This window comes from Lepidochelys olivacea (assembly GCF_965140295.1).
Source record: "Lepidochelys olivacea isolate rLepOli2 genome assembly, chromosome: 5".
Lineage (NCBI taxonomy): Eukaryota > Metazoa > Chordata > Testudines > Cheloniidae > Lepidochelys > Lepidochelys olivacea.
Window position 1 is genome coordinate 18,612,426 of NC_140415.1, and position 18,934 is coordinate 18,631,359.

An 18,934-nucleotide genomic window follows, 5' to 3' on the forward strand; every position below is an offset into this window, starting at 1 on the left:
CCTAGAAATCGGTGGAAGGTTCTCCTATTGGTTTCATTGGGATTTGGATCAGGTGCCAAGGTACAGCAATTTTTTTTTTACCTTGTCAAAGCTCTTAACTTCAGCAGTGAGGACAGTTGGGACCCACTACAATGATTTTCATATTCAGGGTTGTCTGAGAGCCTAGCTTCCATTAAAATCTTATTTTTTAACTACAATATCTGTTCAAGTAATCAGAATTCTTCTGGAATTAGACATCCATGCTGAGTTTCATAAGGACAAATGTCTAGCTTCTAAGTCGGAAATTGAGGTAACTGGATCATGTGGTACCAGCAATGGACTCATCTTCATCCATTATTTAAATAAACTTTCAGAGCTTCCATCTTCCATTCCCTCAGGAACCTGAACTAACTGTGAATTGATGGCTCTCATTAGTTTTTCAAGCATGTACGTTTTATTGTTTTAAAACTCCCTTCTCAAATACTAGACATCTTCCTCAGACAACTTACTTTCACTATTTACAGCCCAGTTTAACCTTCTAATTTTTATGGAATCCTTGCCTTCAATTGTAGATGGAGTGCTCAACCCCATCAAGTTTTTTGTATAATAAAAGTTATTGTAGTCTTCAGATTTTACAACTGTGCTTCCCTTCCAATATCCATCACCATCTTTCATTTCTAGCCCACTTGGATTTATACAAAAACTTTCTCAGGAACTATATCTAATGCCCATTAATCTAATGTTAAAAATATCACTCTCTACACTGCTGGTGCCAGCTGATCAAGTTTTTCTCTCTGAGATCATAAACTCAGAAGATATCAGGCAGGTCAGTGGAGGTTAGCAATATGTGCCTGTTCTCTCCTGTCTGTGCATGCGAGCCAGCAGACTCCCAAAAGAAGTGGATTTGAAGGACATGATAGCCTTGGGCACAGTAGAAGAAGCAGGCTGTTCCTAATATCATGAAAGAAAATGTGAGGCCAAGAGCAGGAGAAAGAGACAAAAGGCTGGATTTTTTTCCTTTAAGCACCGCTGTGAGTGAGGAGTCACCCTCAAAGACCTTGCCACTGAGACACATACCTTTGAGTCACGATTCTCCAGTTTCTCCTTGGCCAGCAGGTAGTAGAGATGGAGCCAACATTCCACCCATTCTCTGTCCCTACTATTTCCCAGCCTGCTCCCACAGCACTAGTTTACCTCTGTGCACCAAGTCAGAGATTTAAAGGGTGTTTTTACTCTCCTGCACTGGCATGTGGTCCAAGTCAAATCCTAGTCCAAAGAGAACAGTCAGGAAAGAAGAGTAGAAAGGGTGCACATAGCAAGGGAGTGGAAGGGAAGAAGAGTGGAGATGCCAGGAAGTGGCATCATTATTCAGAGAGCACTGAAGGTGAGGACAAGGAAACTTCACTACAATCCAAGTAAACTTTTACAAACTACAAATGATTGTGACCTTGGTCTCATCCTGTAGTTAGTCTCCTCTGCCTGGAGTTCCAAATTGCTGGAGAGGTCTGCAATATTGCATTGGGAACAGATAACAGGATTCTGGAACAAAAACCCTCATTTCCGTTTTTCAAAATAATTTTGCCACCTAGTAGGTTGTAATTACTTATATACATTGACATTCATTATTATAAAGTGCCTTGAGATTTGTCTTGGCTCTGTAATTACGTTATTTCGACAATGAGTTCTGGATTTTGAAAGCAACCAGATCCTCTAGAGTATTTTCATTCCCAGTATAACAACTAGATCTGATATCTAAGTGTCAGGAAGATTGTTTTCTATAGGAGAAGGATGAGCTGTTTGGGGTCTTGACTGAAATTTTTCAGTTTAAAAAAAAAATGAACCCAGAGCATTTATCACTTTCACACATGGCCCATGACTGTGCAAATAAAGTGGTTTACAGCAGTGCTTCTCAAGCTATCTGATGCGGGGGACCAGCAATTTTTTTTCCAATGTGCGCACAGACCGGCAGCCGATGGCTCGGGGGCCGGCCCCGGCCCGCGGACCACCACTTTGAGTAGCGCCGGTTGACAGTATTAATACAAATGCCCTTAACGTGTTCAGAAGCTTTGGCACTGTCACATGGCATCTCTTTTATCCTGACACTGTTCTTTGAAAACATCACTGAGCAGCTTCTCTGTAGTTCCATTTGCAATATGTGCATATTCTCAGTAACAGACCATGCTGTTGCTCAGTGACCGTGATGAAAATGCGTAAACAGTTGTAATTACCAGTCTGGATACAAAGCAGACAAAAAAAAGAGATTATTTCATCCACTGAAATGTTTTCCTTTTTGTTAATTTTTCTTTCACATTACTTTAGTCAAGTTTGTAACTCTGTTCTGGCATAGAAAGTTCACGAGAGAGGTAATTTTTGAGAGCCTTTTATAAGAAACGCTCTAGAACATAGAGTAACCTTGATTTATGTTTGAAGGTTGACATGGCGTGTTTAAATCACAGAAAAATTGACTTTGAGTAAAGGATAATAAAACAGCAACTGACTGCTTTGGCACAGTGAATATTACGCTGTTTCAAGGAAAAATGATGTTGGTATTTGGTTAAATAGAAATTAAGTCCCTTTTTTGTCTTCAACTCTCATTAGCTGTGGCTATAATAATAATATAGGGCAGAATGTAATGAGTTCCAGCAACTGGGATTTGTGTCACTATCCATATGATATACTTATGATTTTGGTTGATTTTTACAATTTAAAGGCACCTAGATCCAATAGTGATGGGAACTTAAGAAGTTTGTATACAAATAAAATATACAGAGGGAGCTAAAAATGTCATTTTCTGTACTTTATTTGAAGGAAGATTTATTGCAGCACTCTGGCACATGTCTGCTTTTAGGAATGTCTTGTTTCTAATTCATGTATTCATATCTTTTGAAAAAAAAATGTTTACATATATCTTAGAGCTCCTCAAAGGTTAAAGGTTGGCACTTCCCGTTCTTTGGGAAATGATCACAAAAGTAAGAAATAGGATTTGAAAAAATATCTCAATAATAGTTCATTTTATTATTCCCTTACAGCGGTGAGTGAAGGACCAGTCCCACAACAGCCATCCATGCTGCCACAGACACAGCCTGAACATGCCAGCAATGAGGACGCCCCAAGCAGAACGATTCCCACAGCCTGTGTCCGGCCTACGCACCCTCTCCGCAGCTTTGCCAACCCCTTGCTACCTCCACCAATGAGTGCAATAGAACCGAAAGTCCCTTATACACCACTTTTGTCTCAAACAGGTAATAATTCAGGAAAGAATGACTGGTATTATTTATTAGCCACCAAGGTGCAGTATTCTAGCCGAGCCTGGATGCAGGGATTATCTGTCTAAGGTACTTATCTGACCTCTGCCCTCAGAATAGTTTGTGAGCACCTCATAATTTTAAGTTAGTTATCTTCACAATACCCATGTGAGGCAGGGAAGTGCTGTTTTCCCCATTTTAATGGTGGGGAACTGAGACACATAGAAATAAGGGCCAGATATTTAAAGGTATTTATGTGCCTAAAGATCCAGATAGGCACATTGTGAGATTTTCACAAGCCCACAGGAACCTAGTTAGATGCTTTTGAGAAATCCCATTAGGTACTTATCTGCATCTTTAGGAGCTTAAATACCTATCTAGCCCTGGCCCTAAGTGAGTTGCCAAAGGCCATGCAGGAAATCTGTGGGCAGATTAGGGATTTGAACCCAGATATTCCAAGACCTAGACACTGGACCATCCTTCCTCTTTCTGCAGTAGGGCTTTGATTTTTGTTCTGCTTATTTTCCATTGACTGCCACCATTTTATTTTTTGCATTTAATTTGCACTGCGCCGGCACCCGGCATGGATGTGCAAGGAAAGTGAAGGACACAAAGACCTTCCCTCCTGCTGCAGAACCCCAGATAGAAGCCAGCCACAGTTGCGGTCCTTGTGTTCTCCTAAATACAGAGACTGTTCTCAACACTCCCTGGAGGGCTACGCACCTCAAAGGAGAGTGGGAGGAGCAGCAGTGGAGAGGAGCACATGCTGTACTCTAAGGGATGAGCCTCACACTCATTTGCACTAAAGTTTCTTTACATCATTCTGGCCATTGGAGGGGGCCTTGAAGTGAGCATAAATGTCCTTAATGCCCACTTAAGTGCTCCAAAGTGGCGTAAAGTGGGGGCCTGAGTGTAAATGCAAATCAGGCTTCCAGTGCCTTTCAGAGGTGCCCCTTGGAACAAAGCAGCTCTTTTCTGCCAGCAACCTGGGCTAGACCCTAATAGGCACAATCTGGCTATAAATTGTAATGTCCATGTACTGCGCCTTCTATCTATACACACCACTGCCAGTCACATCATTGACATCAGTGATGGTTGTGCCTGCGGACTGAGGCGGTTTGTAGAACTGAAACTAAGTGACATCCTGGTGAGAATTGTAGAATTAAAGGTCAACCCTTACCTATATTTTGACTTTTTTAAAAGTTGCAGTCCTCTACATTTAAAATTCCTTATCCTCTACAGGGAAGCTCCATTAAATACAGTTAAGTTCTCACTTGAAAGAAAAAGACATGCTTTAACTGTCAGAAATAAAATATAGACTGTCCTGTATCTTAAAAAAGTTTCTTTAAGTTCTTGTAGAATGAAAAAAGAATTCAGACAATTTTATGATAATATTCCAGCATTTCATTAGGATTTTCTGGAATGGGAATTCAGAATAAGGCAATAGTTTAAAATTAGAGTTAACTAATAAGGGAGGAGAATTAAATAAATCAGGAGCCAAATGAATAAGTTGGTCTTGTTTCAAATTTCATATTTGCTACAATAAATTAAACCAATGCCAAATTCTTGGCTCCTGTTTCAAGGTTTACTTTCTTGATAATGAAAGGATTATGTATATTTGCCAGAAAAACTGTCTGGAATGCAGTCCTGACAGCAAACTCGTTAAAAATAAAAAATAAATTTGCAGGGAATGGAAAGAAATAGAAAACAGTTACACGAAAAAAACACTAGGAGATGAGAATGATGCTAATAAGACCCTTCTTTAAATTCCTGCGTTGCCTCCCTGCACCATGGGTCCAGGTGCAGAGAGGTAAGGGGCCAGGAGTCCTCACTACTAGAGATGGACAAATACCTGATTTTTTTGTTCTCTTGGCAGTTCTGAAAAATAGGAGTGGAAAAATCAGTTTGGATCAAACCAAATCCAGAAATGCCAAAAAACGTTGGCAAATTGAAAAATTCTGTTTTGGGTCAAACAAAAGTTTGACCTGAAATATTTTGTTTCCAGTCATTTTAAAAGGACTAGATACAGAAAGTGGTTGGAGGAGGAGAAGTTGGTGGTGGACCTCCCTAGAGCTTGTGTCCCAGTGATTAAGGTGCTCTCCTGGGATTGGGAGAGCCAGGTTTGAATCCCTGCTCTGGAGCAGGCATTTGAACCCAGGCTTCATCCTATTCCAGGCTATAGGGATGGCTTTGTCTCAGCCTCTCCTTTCGAAGCTCCTCCACTTTGTGTTAAGTACTTGAATAGTCATTTGGCCAGAGAGAAGGAGAATCACTACAGAGTCATTAGGTTGGTGTTTAGGACACTCACTCAGGTGAAGGAGACTCAAGTTTAAATCCCTGCTCCAATGATTATTTATAGGAAGAGGAACCGCTTCAAAAGGAGAGATTGAGTGTGCCCCTATCCCAAAATAATCTATGGCCTGGTTCAAATTTACAAATAGTTCCATGTTGACTGAAACTGCATTTTTCGGCAAATACACTATTTGCCAAAAAAATTGACCTGATCTACCAACTATCCTGCGTCACAAGCAAGTGGGGAAAGAGTAGAATCTTAGGTCCATTCTCCACAATGCACCATCTCCACATTGGAGCTGTCATGGGGAAGGTAGTTGTTTGCTGCTAGTATGGACTATGGAACAGAGAGAGGGAATTGCGCTTTTCTAAAGAGATTCCTTTCTTGGGATGCTGCTCGGATAGCACAACTACAAACCACCCCATATTTCACCCCTCTTCTATATTGTATTAAATGCAATAAAATTAGAAGAGTTTTATAACATAAGCCTTACAATATATATATTGATTCTAGGATATTGGGCTCATATATATATATATATATAAGCCCAATATCCTAGAATCCTTACATGAATAATTCTTATAAGTTGTGCTTTTGAAGTCAATAGCGTTATCTGGTAAATAAGGACTACCTGTGTGAATAACGTTTGCAGGATGGGAACTAAAAAATATTGATAATTCACGCTGTGCAGTTTGGTGGGTTGCTCAATTTGGCACAATTACCTGCAGTTCAGAAATTTCAGCTCTACTGAATTCTGTTATATATTCAGATGTTGCTCTCTGAACATAGTGTTCTTGCCACACAGCATATGTTACCTAACTGTAAGTGATTACAGGACTACCAAAAAAGCACCATGTTTCTACTTTGAACACCTGCTATCCATCACCAGGTAATTCAATTTTTGACAGCAGACAGAAGCAGAGAAACCCTACAATGTTGGAAAGTCTTTTTTTTTTTTGGCCAACTCTTACAACTGAATTATATTTTTATATGTGTTAGGGTCTGTTCATCCTTATGTAATACCACAAGTTTACCTAAGGCCAAATCCTACTGACCTTATTATGTGAATAAGCCTACTTACTTCAGTAGAACTACTTGGCAATCAGGTTTTTGCACTTAATCTTCATGATTTGGTGGTGGGGGGAAGTAAAGGCATGTTAGCCATCCCCATATAAAGTTCAGTGATCACCATTAAAATTGCTGTAATTATGTTACCTCAGAATTTGCTGTGTTCCCTACGCTGTATAAGGCTGTGTTGTTAATTAGACAAAAGTTAACATTAATTATGACCACTGGATCCACATTTCCAGAGGAGGTGGCTGCCATGTACCAGAGCCACGGTGGAGACACACTGGCTTATTTGTGGGTAGTCCCTGATAATTGTATGGAGCTCAGAGGATCACCACATCCCTCGGCCCGCGCCGCTTCCCACAGCCCCCATTGACCTGAAACGGCGAACCGCAGGCAGTGGGAGCTGCGATTGGCTGAACCTGCAGACACTGCAGGTAAACAAACCAGCCCGGCCTACCAGGGGCTTTCTCTAAGGTTGCCGATCCCTGACTTAGAGCAAGGAAAATGTTTATTACTTTAAGTGAGTGTCATGGAAAACATCACTCTCTCATTTCTCAAACACATGTTGGGCAAGTGTCTTATCCCATCAAAAATAACAGTGATGGAAACTTCCTATTTAAATGAACTGGGATGAAGTGAAAGCTTGTGTATGTTAGCACTTTTGAAAATCAGACCATTTATTCATATGCATAAATGTGGATTTAGGGGACTAACTTTAAGCCCCTGTTTTTGAAAATCATGGCCACAGAATTTAAGGGCCAAATGTCACGGTCATTTAAGTCAATGGGAGTCTTTTTGTTGACACCCCCCCTCCCAGTGGGCATTGAAACAAGCCCTAATAGAAGATCTTTTCTACAGGCATTTTAGCCAACCAAAATCAGCTCAGTCTGGTGGTTGCTGTGTCTGCCACTTTTCTTCCTTTATGAAGATTTCAAAGAAAGAACCAGAAAAACAAGAGAGAAAACTGAAAAAAACAAAAACAAAAATCACACCCACAGAAATGAGAGGTAAAATCAATATGAAACAATGGATTTAATATAACTTAATTAATCCTGTGCCATAGTAATCTCACACATACAGAAGTGTTATAATTAGCTATTAACATCTATAAACTAGTACATACAAACCTGTAGAAAGATTAACATCATTTATTCAGTTCTATAGTAGTTTACCATAAGGGAACTAATAAATTACTTAAAAGGCCACAATCCAGTTTTTCAGGTCATACATGCAACATACCCCAAAGCTGAAATTTACTCCTTTTTACTTGAGGCCATTGAGTTTGCTCTCTGCTTTAAGATGGCCCATGTCATAGATATTTTATAGTAGATCACACCGTTTCATCACCGCTTTATGATACACTGGTTCAGATTCTTAATACTAAATCTGAAGACATGAGAGCCACTGCACAATCTTTCCTTTCCACGCTCCACTGTGGCTGCGGTCATTTCTCCCTGCAAATCATGGACATAGACATTTAAGCGATTTGACTTTCAGGTTAAATAGAAAATGCTTGATGGAGTGTTGAGCTTATTGCATGATGGATCTGACATAAATTCTACAAATGGCCAGGAAAGGAGTGTTTTGTTTTTTTTTAAATTCCTGACAAGTGGAAATTCCTTTTAACTGTTGAAATGATCCGCTGCACTTTAAATGAACCTGGATTAGCAAGCCATTTGTCTTCTGTAGCTGGAAGTGTGCTGTAAGCGGGATAGAAAATGTGACCTCTTAAGTAGAGCCTTTTATACTGTATCACAGGTTTATAACTTTAGCCCTTGTATTTTTTTGCAGTTGTAAAAGTGCTGTATTCTATTGCCACTTTCCTTTTTTTTGCATAATATGTATATACAGAAGTAATAATTCCCATCTTTTCAATCTCCCATGGACCAATATGCCAGGGGAAATGACAGAACTAAAAAGTACATCATTGTACAGAAAAATTGAGTTTGATATTGTTTTCTTCCTTACACACTGTAAGGTGTGATTTAAACTGGATATAATCCGGAAGTAGTAGGGGAGGGTTGCACAGAATGTGGACTGATTTATGTTCTCTGGCTCGTCAGGACATCATGTATTCTTGGCATAACTTTTTTTTTTTTGCAAGAAGTAGTTGAGCATGCATGCCTATAAATATAAAAAAGTAATAAATTATGGCAGCACATTAGTACAAGTCCCTACCAGTGCCCGGTTATAGCCACCCATTAACTGTCTTTGTTAGACGTTACCGCAGCATACCTGCCTAAGGAAATCAGCTCAGTCTGATGGTTGCTGTGTCTGCCACTTTTCTTCCTCTGTATGAAGATTTCAAAGAAAGAACCAGAAAAACAAGAGAGAAAACTGAAAAAACAAAAACAAAAATCACACCCACAGAAATGAGAGGTAAAATCAATATGAAACAATGGATTTAATAAAACTTAATTAATCCTGTGCCATAGTAATCTCACACATACATAAAGGCCTCTTTGGCCAGAGAAGACATAATTACAGGCTATATCTACACTATGAGTTCGGGTGTGATTCGCTGCTTGCGTACACACGCTTGTTCTACCTCTTATCAGCCTAGCATGAGTATAACACTACAGTGCAGCCAACAGAGTACAGGCAGGGGCGTCATGGCAAACCCGCCTGACACCAGTGGGTACATTCTCAGCACAGCTCACCTGTGCTTCCGCTGCCCCTCCATGTGCTGCCGTGGCTACATTGTTATTTATACTTCCACTCGCGGGATGAGAGCTAGCAGAAATACATGTATATGACAAGGGGAATCACTCCCCTAGCTCATCGTGTAGTTGTAGCCTAAGAAGTTGCTGTTGTGTTTGGAAAAATGACTGTAAAAAGTGACACCATCTTATTCAACAGATCTGCTCCCTGTCATGTATTTCTTGTACACAGTAGGTTGCAGGGCTGCTACTAGCAAATCAGGCTTCTGTACCAGATATGGACTGGCTACAGAGCTACACACCAGATATGTTCAGGATCAGACCCTTTAATGTTCTGCCACATATTGTTGGATTGAGATTCACTTACTCGGCAGGTCGGTCTAACATCTTTATTAAGGCAAGACACTCAGCAAGTGGTGATCACTTACAAGTGGAAAGTTCATCGGGATGATCTCATCACAGTCACTTCCAGCACAGGACAGTACAGTTTTGACCTCCCTTTTTTACACAAATTTATTTATAACTTTTTGTTATCTTCTCTTATACATATGTATTAATCTCACATTTCCCTGTTAACTCTCCTCCCCTGTCAGTACAGAGCTAGTGTTAGTTTAAATTGGTCTTTTCTAGTTTTTTAGTTACTTTATCTTTTCTTTTTCTCACAAACATGATTATTCTGTAATTTCTCACATAAGTGCAGTTCTACTTATGCTTACGCTGTTAAATGTTATCAGAACAGACTCTTAACATTCACAGCAGGCTTTTATCAGACTCTACCCATACCTTCACTCCCAACACTGTTCCTATGTCTCTCTTTTATCTCTCTTTCCCGGACTCTTTCCCTTCTCAGACCACCAACTTTCCTCCAACTCCACCCCATCCATTGCTTGTCTGAAACTCTGCATCGTTTGCACATAGAGGCACACATATTTTCCATGACAGAGCTGCTGAGATGAAAAATTGGTTAAATTCAATACTACTGGTATCAGTTGGTACTGTACGTTATTATATATAATCTGATGTTCACGATTTATCGTTAGTCCATTTTTAGGTCTTGCTTGTGTTTCTAGGCATGGTTCATCATCTTGATTCAATTCTGGAGTAGGAGGCATTGTTACTCCAGTACGTTCACGAGTGGTACTCTTCCAGTCCTTAATCACATTCAGAGAGCAGGTCAAAGTCTCAGGCCATGTCTACACTACTACTTATGTCGGCAAAACTGATGTCATTCGGGGGTGTAAAAAAACACACGCCTGAGTGACGTAAGTTTTGCCAGCATAAGTGGTAGTGTGCACAGCGCTATGTCAGCAGGAGAGCTTTTCCTGCCGACATAGCTACTGCTGCTCGTTGGGAGTGGTTTAATTACGTCGACAGGAAAGCTCTCTCCTGTTGGCAGAGGGCAGCTACACCAGAGATCTTACAGCAGCGCAGCTGCATCGGTTCAGCTGTGTCGCTCTAAGTGTAGACGTGGCCTTAGTCATTTTCCTGGCTTGGTGGGCGAACTCATGGGCGACAGTTCAGTGATCTACTAAAATAACCGTAAAGTTTCCTCCAAGTGTTACCTGCACTCCATTTAAACACACCACACCCTGTAGGTCCCCCAGGCCATATTCCTGCTCCTGGGAGTTGCTTTTGCTGTAGGATCCTCCACCTTGGTTGCAATCCACTTTGTACCAGAACACTTCAGCTTTCCGACATGATTACCCGAGAACCATAAGGCTAGGATGGCAGTCTCCACTTCGTGCACTGTCACCACCTTGTTCTTCTGCGGCATCACCAATTCCACAGACCCCGTTAAATACCTAAAAGAGAAAACAAATACAGGCTGAGGTTACCTTAAATAAGATCTGCTTTGCACAATGCCACCAAGTAGCTGAACAGTATCATACAGGTTAGCATTCCATTATACTTTTGTGTGTTTAGAATCATAGCTGCTTAATATAGCAACAGACAAACAAAAGGCTGCTATTGTTTTGCTTTTGTTGGCACTGCAGAACCAACAAAGCTATGAGAGAGCAAGCTCGATTCTCCTGGGGCACGGACTCTCATTTTGTTCTGTGTTTGTACCACACCTAGGGCAAGGGGTTCCTGGTCCAGAACTAGGCTTCCTTCGCACTACTACTATATGAATGATAATAATAATAATAATTAATAGCTGTTAACTGCTAATTGTGTTCCAAGGGAAAGGGCAACTCTTTAATTGTAAGCAAAGCAAATCTGATCAGGAAGTAATTGGGGGAGACTATAAATCTAACACCCTGTGGAGCAGAACTGTACTTAAGCACAAAGCAGAGAGGTGTAATCGAGTGATGGAACAGGGGCATTTATTCACATGACTCCAACTGACACTAATTAATTAACTGCACAGATAAATCTGTGTGCTTTTTTTAGAAATTTACCCCTCAGAGTCAATATTTCCCATTGCTAATGGAAAATTTAAATAAAATCCTACTGTCGTTTTATATATAGTTCTAACTCCCACCAATTCACCTAATAGTTTTTAAAGAGAGCGTTCAGCTTCTTTGCATAAAAACTATGCAACCTGTGGCCCTTCTAGTTCCAGTTCTTCATCTTTTAATGTTGGCTGGAAATGGCAGGTTTAGATTCTTCTCTTGATAAATTATCTAGAATACAGAGTAACAGGTGTCTTGAGATTGCAGCAAACACTGGTAGGGCAGGAGGTATGTTAGAAACTTTTTTTGGTAAACTAATGGCATATTCACAGCCTTTTGGTGCTGGAATCCTAAATTAATTCACATTAGCATCAGATAAAAAAACCACAACTTTTGAAGTCAAAGACTGTTGTCATTTATGTTCAAAATCCCACCCCCCATATACCCTGTCCCTCTCCCCTAAAAACCCTTTCAAACTTTTTGGCTCCCATGTCATTTTATTAAATCAAGCTTCCTCCATTCAACTCGGATACTTCAGTGATGAAGGATCACAGGGGTTTAATCATGCGTGTTAATGAGACGTCTGGCCGCAGTCCAGCAAAACACTTTAAGCCCCTGCTTAATTTTAACTACTGAATAGCACTATTGACTATACTGGAATTACTTAAGGTTTTAAAATTTACCATGTGCTTAAGTGCTTTGCAGGATCAAGCCCCTATAGAAATAAATTGATTGATTACACGTTTTGTCAAGTTGGTGGTTTTTTTTTTGTAATGGTTTTCTGGAGAATCACTACATCTTCTCTAAAAAACTCTCTTTGAAAATGTTGGGTGTTTTTCCAAAAGATCCACTACAAATCCATAAAAAGACTGCATGGATGGCTTATTTACCACCTGGTTTTCAGGTTGTGACCAGGGTCCGGGGGGTACACTGAGATTGCTTAATGAGAGCAAACTGCAAAGAATGGGGTGGCAGGTGATCTCCAAAACTGATGGTTATTTCTAATAATTAGATTCACCAATCCAGCAACCAAACAGCTTCTACAATACCTTGCTGGTTACCCAGAAGCCAAAAACACAGCTCCCTTAAAGCAGCCCAGCCTTAGGCCTCCACCCCAGACATCCAAGTCAAATATGATGGGGATTACTGAAAATCTTATTCATCGAAAATAAAGTTCTGCCAGTCCCAAAGGATGAGACACATTACCCACCAGGTCAATGGATATTTCAGATCTTATCCAAATACATGCTTACAGCCAATTCTTATTAACGAAACTAAAATTTATTAAAAAAGAAAAGGAGAGAGAGTATTGGTTGAAAGATCATTATACATACAGATATGAGTAAAGTTCTTAGGTCCGTTTCATAGTAGAGATGGTGAGCTTTTGAGTTGCAAAAAGTTCTTTTCAGCATCAGGTCATCAGGTTATAGTCCAAAATAGGCAAACCATGTCCAATATCAGGGGGATCCAGACTGGAGCTCAGTTTTGAGGAGACTTAAATTCTCCTGACAAAGCTTAAGTAGATCTCAGATACAGGATCAGGGCCCTAGAATACTTTTATAGATCTCTGGTAGGCTATGATAGTCTCTTGACAGCAGATATTCATTGGGTGAAGAATAGTGGCTTTGAAGTAAAACCTTTTGTATCCTATATATACAAGGTAATTAGTTGCATTCATCGGCATAAGGTAATTATCCATTAAGCAGTTCATAGACAGTTGAGTGCAAATTTCAAAGAGAAACATAGACAGTGATATTATTACACCCAAATTCCATCTTAATATTAATATCCCCTTTTGATCTCTGAATCAATAAGAACATAAGAAAGGCCATACTGGGTCAGACCAAAGGTCCATCTAGCCCAGTATCCTGTCTTCCAACAGTGGCCAATTCCAGGTGTCTCAGAGGTAATGAACAAAACAGGTAATCATCAAGTGATCCACTTCAGCAAACTCTGGTTCCAAGTGCCTAGTCAGTGACTTACACCAGTTCAGCAGTTTGAGTTCATAGAATCATAGAATCATAGACTTTAAGGTCAGAAGGGACCATTATGATCATCTAGTCTGACCTCCTGCACAACGCAGGCCACAGAATCTCACCCACCCACTCCTGTAACAAACCTCTAACCTATGTCTGAGCTACTGAAGTCCTCAAATTGTGGTTTAAAGACTTGCTTGCAAGCAACTTAGAGGCAAATATTATTTTTACTGCTCAGAATGTTAACACCTGTAGTTATTATTTATATTACATTAACATCAAGAGGCCCCATCATGGTCTGGGCACTATTGTGTTAAAGTAAAACCACAAGGCAGATAAGGTCCCCAACTTGATCTTGAAATCTAATTTTAAAAAGTGTATAGTTCTGTCTCAAATAAGCGTAAGGAAATTATACAAGTGGAAACAATAGATTTCATACAATTTATCAAACTACCATTTATGTTTTTTAAAAACCAGTGTTTGTTATTTGAAGTTTAATATTAATGTCCTGTCAAGTTTGTTCAAGCTGCTTTAGAAATATTTCATATTTTAAGAAAAGACCTTGCAAGATGAATAGACATTTACAAAGAATAGTTTTCCAAAAGTCAAGTGGTTCAAGAAGTTCAAATATAACAAAATAAAGGTGTGCACACTAGCGTAAGAAAAAATTACATATTGCATGCATGCAGGTGGTCTTAGGTTGCCTTTAAATATCAGTTTCTTGGGTCAATTATGAAATATTTCAGCATAACGCCAACCTGCTAGCAGACCACAGTGATCTGTAACCAACACCATTATTATCTGCAGTACAAAGCATATCATAAAACTTAGAAATCTCTGTGATATAGGTAAATGCTTCCACAATTAGGATTCATTTGTGTTCTACAGTGGTTGTTAACTGGAAAAAAAGAAAATGTAGTGACAGCCTCAACTTTTATCTTTTTAAAAATGTTAGTTGCTTAAAAGCTTGGCTGCAAAGCTGTACTGGTGAATATTATTTTTTGTATTTAATTTAAATTATTTTAATAGATTATAATAAATTTAGGCCTTAAATTTCAAACTTAATTTACAATAGGTTTACTTTTAAAAATTGAACCTCTATTTCATTTAAATATGATATTTTAAAAAAAAAAATCTGATTTTGATTTTTTTTAAAAAAAGAATAATTGATTTTTATCCACCCTGCTCCACGGCATTTGCACCCTCCAGGAGCCTGCAGTCACTTCTCGTGGCCACTCCCCGTCCACCCTTTGTGAGCTCAGCTCTAGAAATTCAGTCTCTTTTGAACTTTTTCTCTAAACTGATCCCTCTGGCTCCTGGCCATTGCTGCTGCTTTGCCCTGGAGGAGCCCCCTCACCCCCACCTCCCCCCCCAAACCAAGGGGAGGCCAGATAGTGGCACCAGGTTCCCCTTCATCAAGGGTTTTCAGTTCCTTCTGGGCTCCAGAGGAGCTCTGCTGTCAGGGGAAGACTCTCTGGGAAACACACTGAATCTGCGCACCTTCTGATCCCACCTTCCCCGCTTCTGGGTCTGTGCTGGCCTTCTCTGGGCCACAGGCTCCACAGCCCAGGCCCCAACAATGACTCCACTGGCGATCCTGGCCCATTACCCTTCTCTACCTCTTCTCCCCTTCCTCCCCATCATATTCAGCCCCAGAGGACCCAGCCTGGCTGCCACTGGCCATAACGTCATGTGCCGAGGCTGAAGAGTGTCACACCTTTATCCAGATGATGAGGGACCGGAGAATCTGAGTCCAGTTCCCTCTGCAGCCAGCTCCTGCCTGGGCAAAGTGCTTTTGCTATTCACAGTACAGAGCACAGGTCCCCAGAGCAGACACATGGGCAAAGGTACCCTCACCATGCTAAAGCATCTTGGGGGACATGCTGCAAGGTTGCTGGAGAGGTGGTGGGCTGCCACTGGGCTAGCAGGGTGCTGCCGTAATGGCTCGCAAGACCCCCTGGGGTGCTGCACCAAGGGTGGGAGATATAGGCATGGGGAGCACCACTGGGGCTGCTCGCTGAGGTAAAGATAGTTGAGTTGAAGATAAAAGACAGGAACAGACAGGAACCATCTGGTTACATTGTTAACCTCTAACAAGATATATGTAAATAGACCAATACAATCACTACCTTCTTCCAATTCTTCTAAGAATGCAAGTCTACATTTCAAAGCGTGAGTCAATCTAATATGGCTTGGCTCAGTGTCACAAAGGTGGAGGAGGAAAATCTTTTTCGGATGTATGAATATGCAGTTGAGATTGTGTTCATTATCACTGATCAGCAACATCCATTTTATACTGACAGCTCACTGATCTCATTGCATATTTCCTGAGGAGAGATGAAAAGCCTTTTTCCTTGTTGAGAATTAAAAGACAAAGAGGATCAATGTGATGATGTAAAGTAAAACACTAACAGTCACCGGATTTTTCATGGAATTCTGACAAATGTGTTAACTTCATATAACGGAATTGTAAGAAAACATCATAATACCCAATTGAAATTTGTGAGTGTCTTCATGGTCTTAAAGTTTATAGCTGTAATTTTGATGGAGAGGCCCTGAAAGGACAGAACAAACATCTCGTATGTTTCAAGGCTTTGACTTTCATCTTCTACGTGTTAACATTCTCTGTGATTGTTTTAATCTTCAAGTGTCCTTTCTATACCCATCATTTGTTACATCTATCATGAAGACTTATTACATTAAAAATAAGGCTTATCAACATCCTTCAAAAGTCTTCCCAATTGGCAATTCCATGAAATAGCTGGTATTGTACGTTTGAAATTCACAAAATGACCTCTTCCTTTTTCTCTTTTCTGTTTGCCTGTTTGAATTTCTTTCCCCACAATATCAAAGTTACCCAAATGAAACTTTGGCTCTTTTTAAAAGCATCTCCCCTATAGAATGAGTCAAGCCGCTGTTCATTATCATCTGGGAAAGTCATTTTTTAAAGCTCCATTTTTACCGATGATGTAAATATCTTTTTATTTCTTTCATTTTTTTTTTACTTATAGTGTAAAACAGTCTAGTCTTCAAATATTTTTCATATGCTTTCATATTCCATTCCCTTGAGAGGCACCATCTCACTTAATGGGGGCATTCTGCCATGTAGTTACAAGCAAGCTCAGAACTACATTTAAACAGCTAGAACACACACTTTAGTACAGTCAGTATCAAATAACCCGTTAGTTGTCTTTGATCCTTTTGTGATTGTTGTGGAACTGAAAGGGGAAACAAAGACCTCTTCACATTGCAGTATACATAACCGTCCCCAGAAACCCCTCTACAAATATTTAATTCATAACAATAAAAACATTACATTTATTTATTACAAATTAAAAAAATAAAGATTCAAGTTTTGTCTGTCACCTTCTTTATAGTCAGAAGCATCTGAGACTGAAGAAAGAATTAAATGAAAGCTTAAATATCTTTTAATGTGACTGTAGTACCTTACTTAGTCCTTCGTGGTCCAATCCTGCAGAGTGTCTCACAATTCTGTTAATGCTGCAAGGAAATGGCTCAGTGCTTACAAAACTAAAGACTTAATTCAGCCCCAGTATACAGAATATCTATTATAGATGACATATATTAATATTCTATACTGAAACTATTTATGCTTATAGTTAAGCAGGTGTTTAAATGCTTTGCAAAATCGGGAGCCTATATAGGAAATAAGGCCCCGATCCTAGTAAACGTTTATGCATGTGCTTAACTTTACTACTATTAATTGTCCCATGAAAATCAAATACATGTATAAATGTTTGCTGGACTGGGGACTAACTGGAATTCTGCCAAGTCTGTTGGAAGCTGTTTCCTTTTTACAGGCAAACTCTCTATATGATCGGCAAAGAATCCTGTGGCACTTTATAGACTAACAGACGTATTGGAGCATAAGCTTTCATGGGTGAATACCTTTTCTTTTGCTGCAGGATGGCTGCCTTTAAATCTGGTATTGTGTGTCCAGGGAGGCTTAATTGTTCTCCTACAGGTTTTTATATATTGCCATTCCTAATATCTGATTTGTGGATAAATGGACACAAACCAGATATTAGGAATGGCAATATACAAAAACCTGTAGGAGAACACTTCAACCTCCCTGGACACACAATAGCAGATTTAAAGGTTTGAGCATTGGCCTGCTAAACCCAGGGTTGTGAGTTCAATCTTTGAGGGGCCCATTTAGGGATCTGGGGCAAAAATTGGGGATTGGTCTTGCTTTGAGCGGGGGTTGGACTAGATGACCTCCTGATGTCCCTTCCAACCCTGATATTCTATGATTCTATGATTCATCCTACCGCAAAAAACTTCAGGACCAGACTTCAAAGAGAAACTGTTGAGCTTCAGTTCATTTGCAAATTTGACACCCTCAGCTCAGGATTAAACAAAGACTGTGAATGGCTAGCCAACTACAAAAGCAGTTTCTCCTCCCTTGGCATTCACACATCAACTGCTAGAAGAGGGCCTCATCCACCCTGATTGAACTAACCCCGTTATACCTGCCTCTGGAAATTCCCACTACATGCATCTGACGAAGTGGGTATTCACCCACGAAAGCTTATGCTCCAATATGTCTATTAGTCAAAAAGGTGCCACAGGACTCTTTGCCACTTTTACAGATCAGACGAACACAGCTACTCTCTACATGATGAATCACTGCTGTTATGTGCAAAAAGAAAAGGAGGACTTGTGGCACCTTAGAGACTAACAAATTTATTTGAGCATAAGCTTTCGTGAGCTACAGCTCACTTCATCGGATGCATTCAGTGGAAAATACAGTGGGGAGATTTATATACACAGAGAACATGAAACAATGGGTGTTACCATACACACTGTAACGAGAGTGATCAGGTAAGGTGAGCTATTACCAGCAGGAGAGCGGGGCAGGAGAAACCTTTTGTAGTGATAATCAAGGTGAGCCATTTCCAGCAGTTGACAAGAACGTCTGAGGAACAGCAGGGGTGGGGGCGTGGGCAATAAACATGAGGAAATAGTTTTACTTTGTGTAATGACCCATCCACTCCCAATCTTTATTCAAGCCTAAGTTAATTGTATCCAGTTTGCAAATTAATTCCAATTCAGCAGTCTCTCGTTGGAGTCTGTTTTTGAAGTTTTTTTTGTTGAAGAATTGCCACTTTAAGGTCTGTAATCGACTGACCAAACAGATTGAAGTGTTCTCCGACTAGTTCTTGAATGTTATAATTCTTGACGTCTGATTTGTGTCCATTTATTCTTTTACGTAGAGACTGTCCAGTTTGACCAATGTACATGGCAGAGGGGCATTGCTGGCACATGATGGCATATATCACATTGGTAGATGTGC

General features: G+C 40.0%; 1 protein-coding gene across 2 annotated transcripts in view; it reads left to right on the plus strand.

Annotated features, from left to right (window-relative positions):
- Positions 1–18,934, plus strand: part of DCC (DCC netrin 1 receptor) — a 948,238-nt gene that overhangs the window by 911,396 nt on the left and 17,908 nt on the right. For both annotated transcript variants that reach the window (XM_084629005.1, XM_084629006.1), the window contains exon 27: positions 3,009–3,221. In XM_084629005.1, the coding sequence (XP_084485131.1) occupies positions 3,009–3,221 (213 nt within the window). The remainder of the gene's footprint in view (positions 1–3,008; positions 3,222–18,934) is intronic.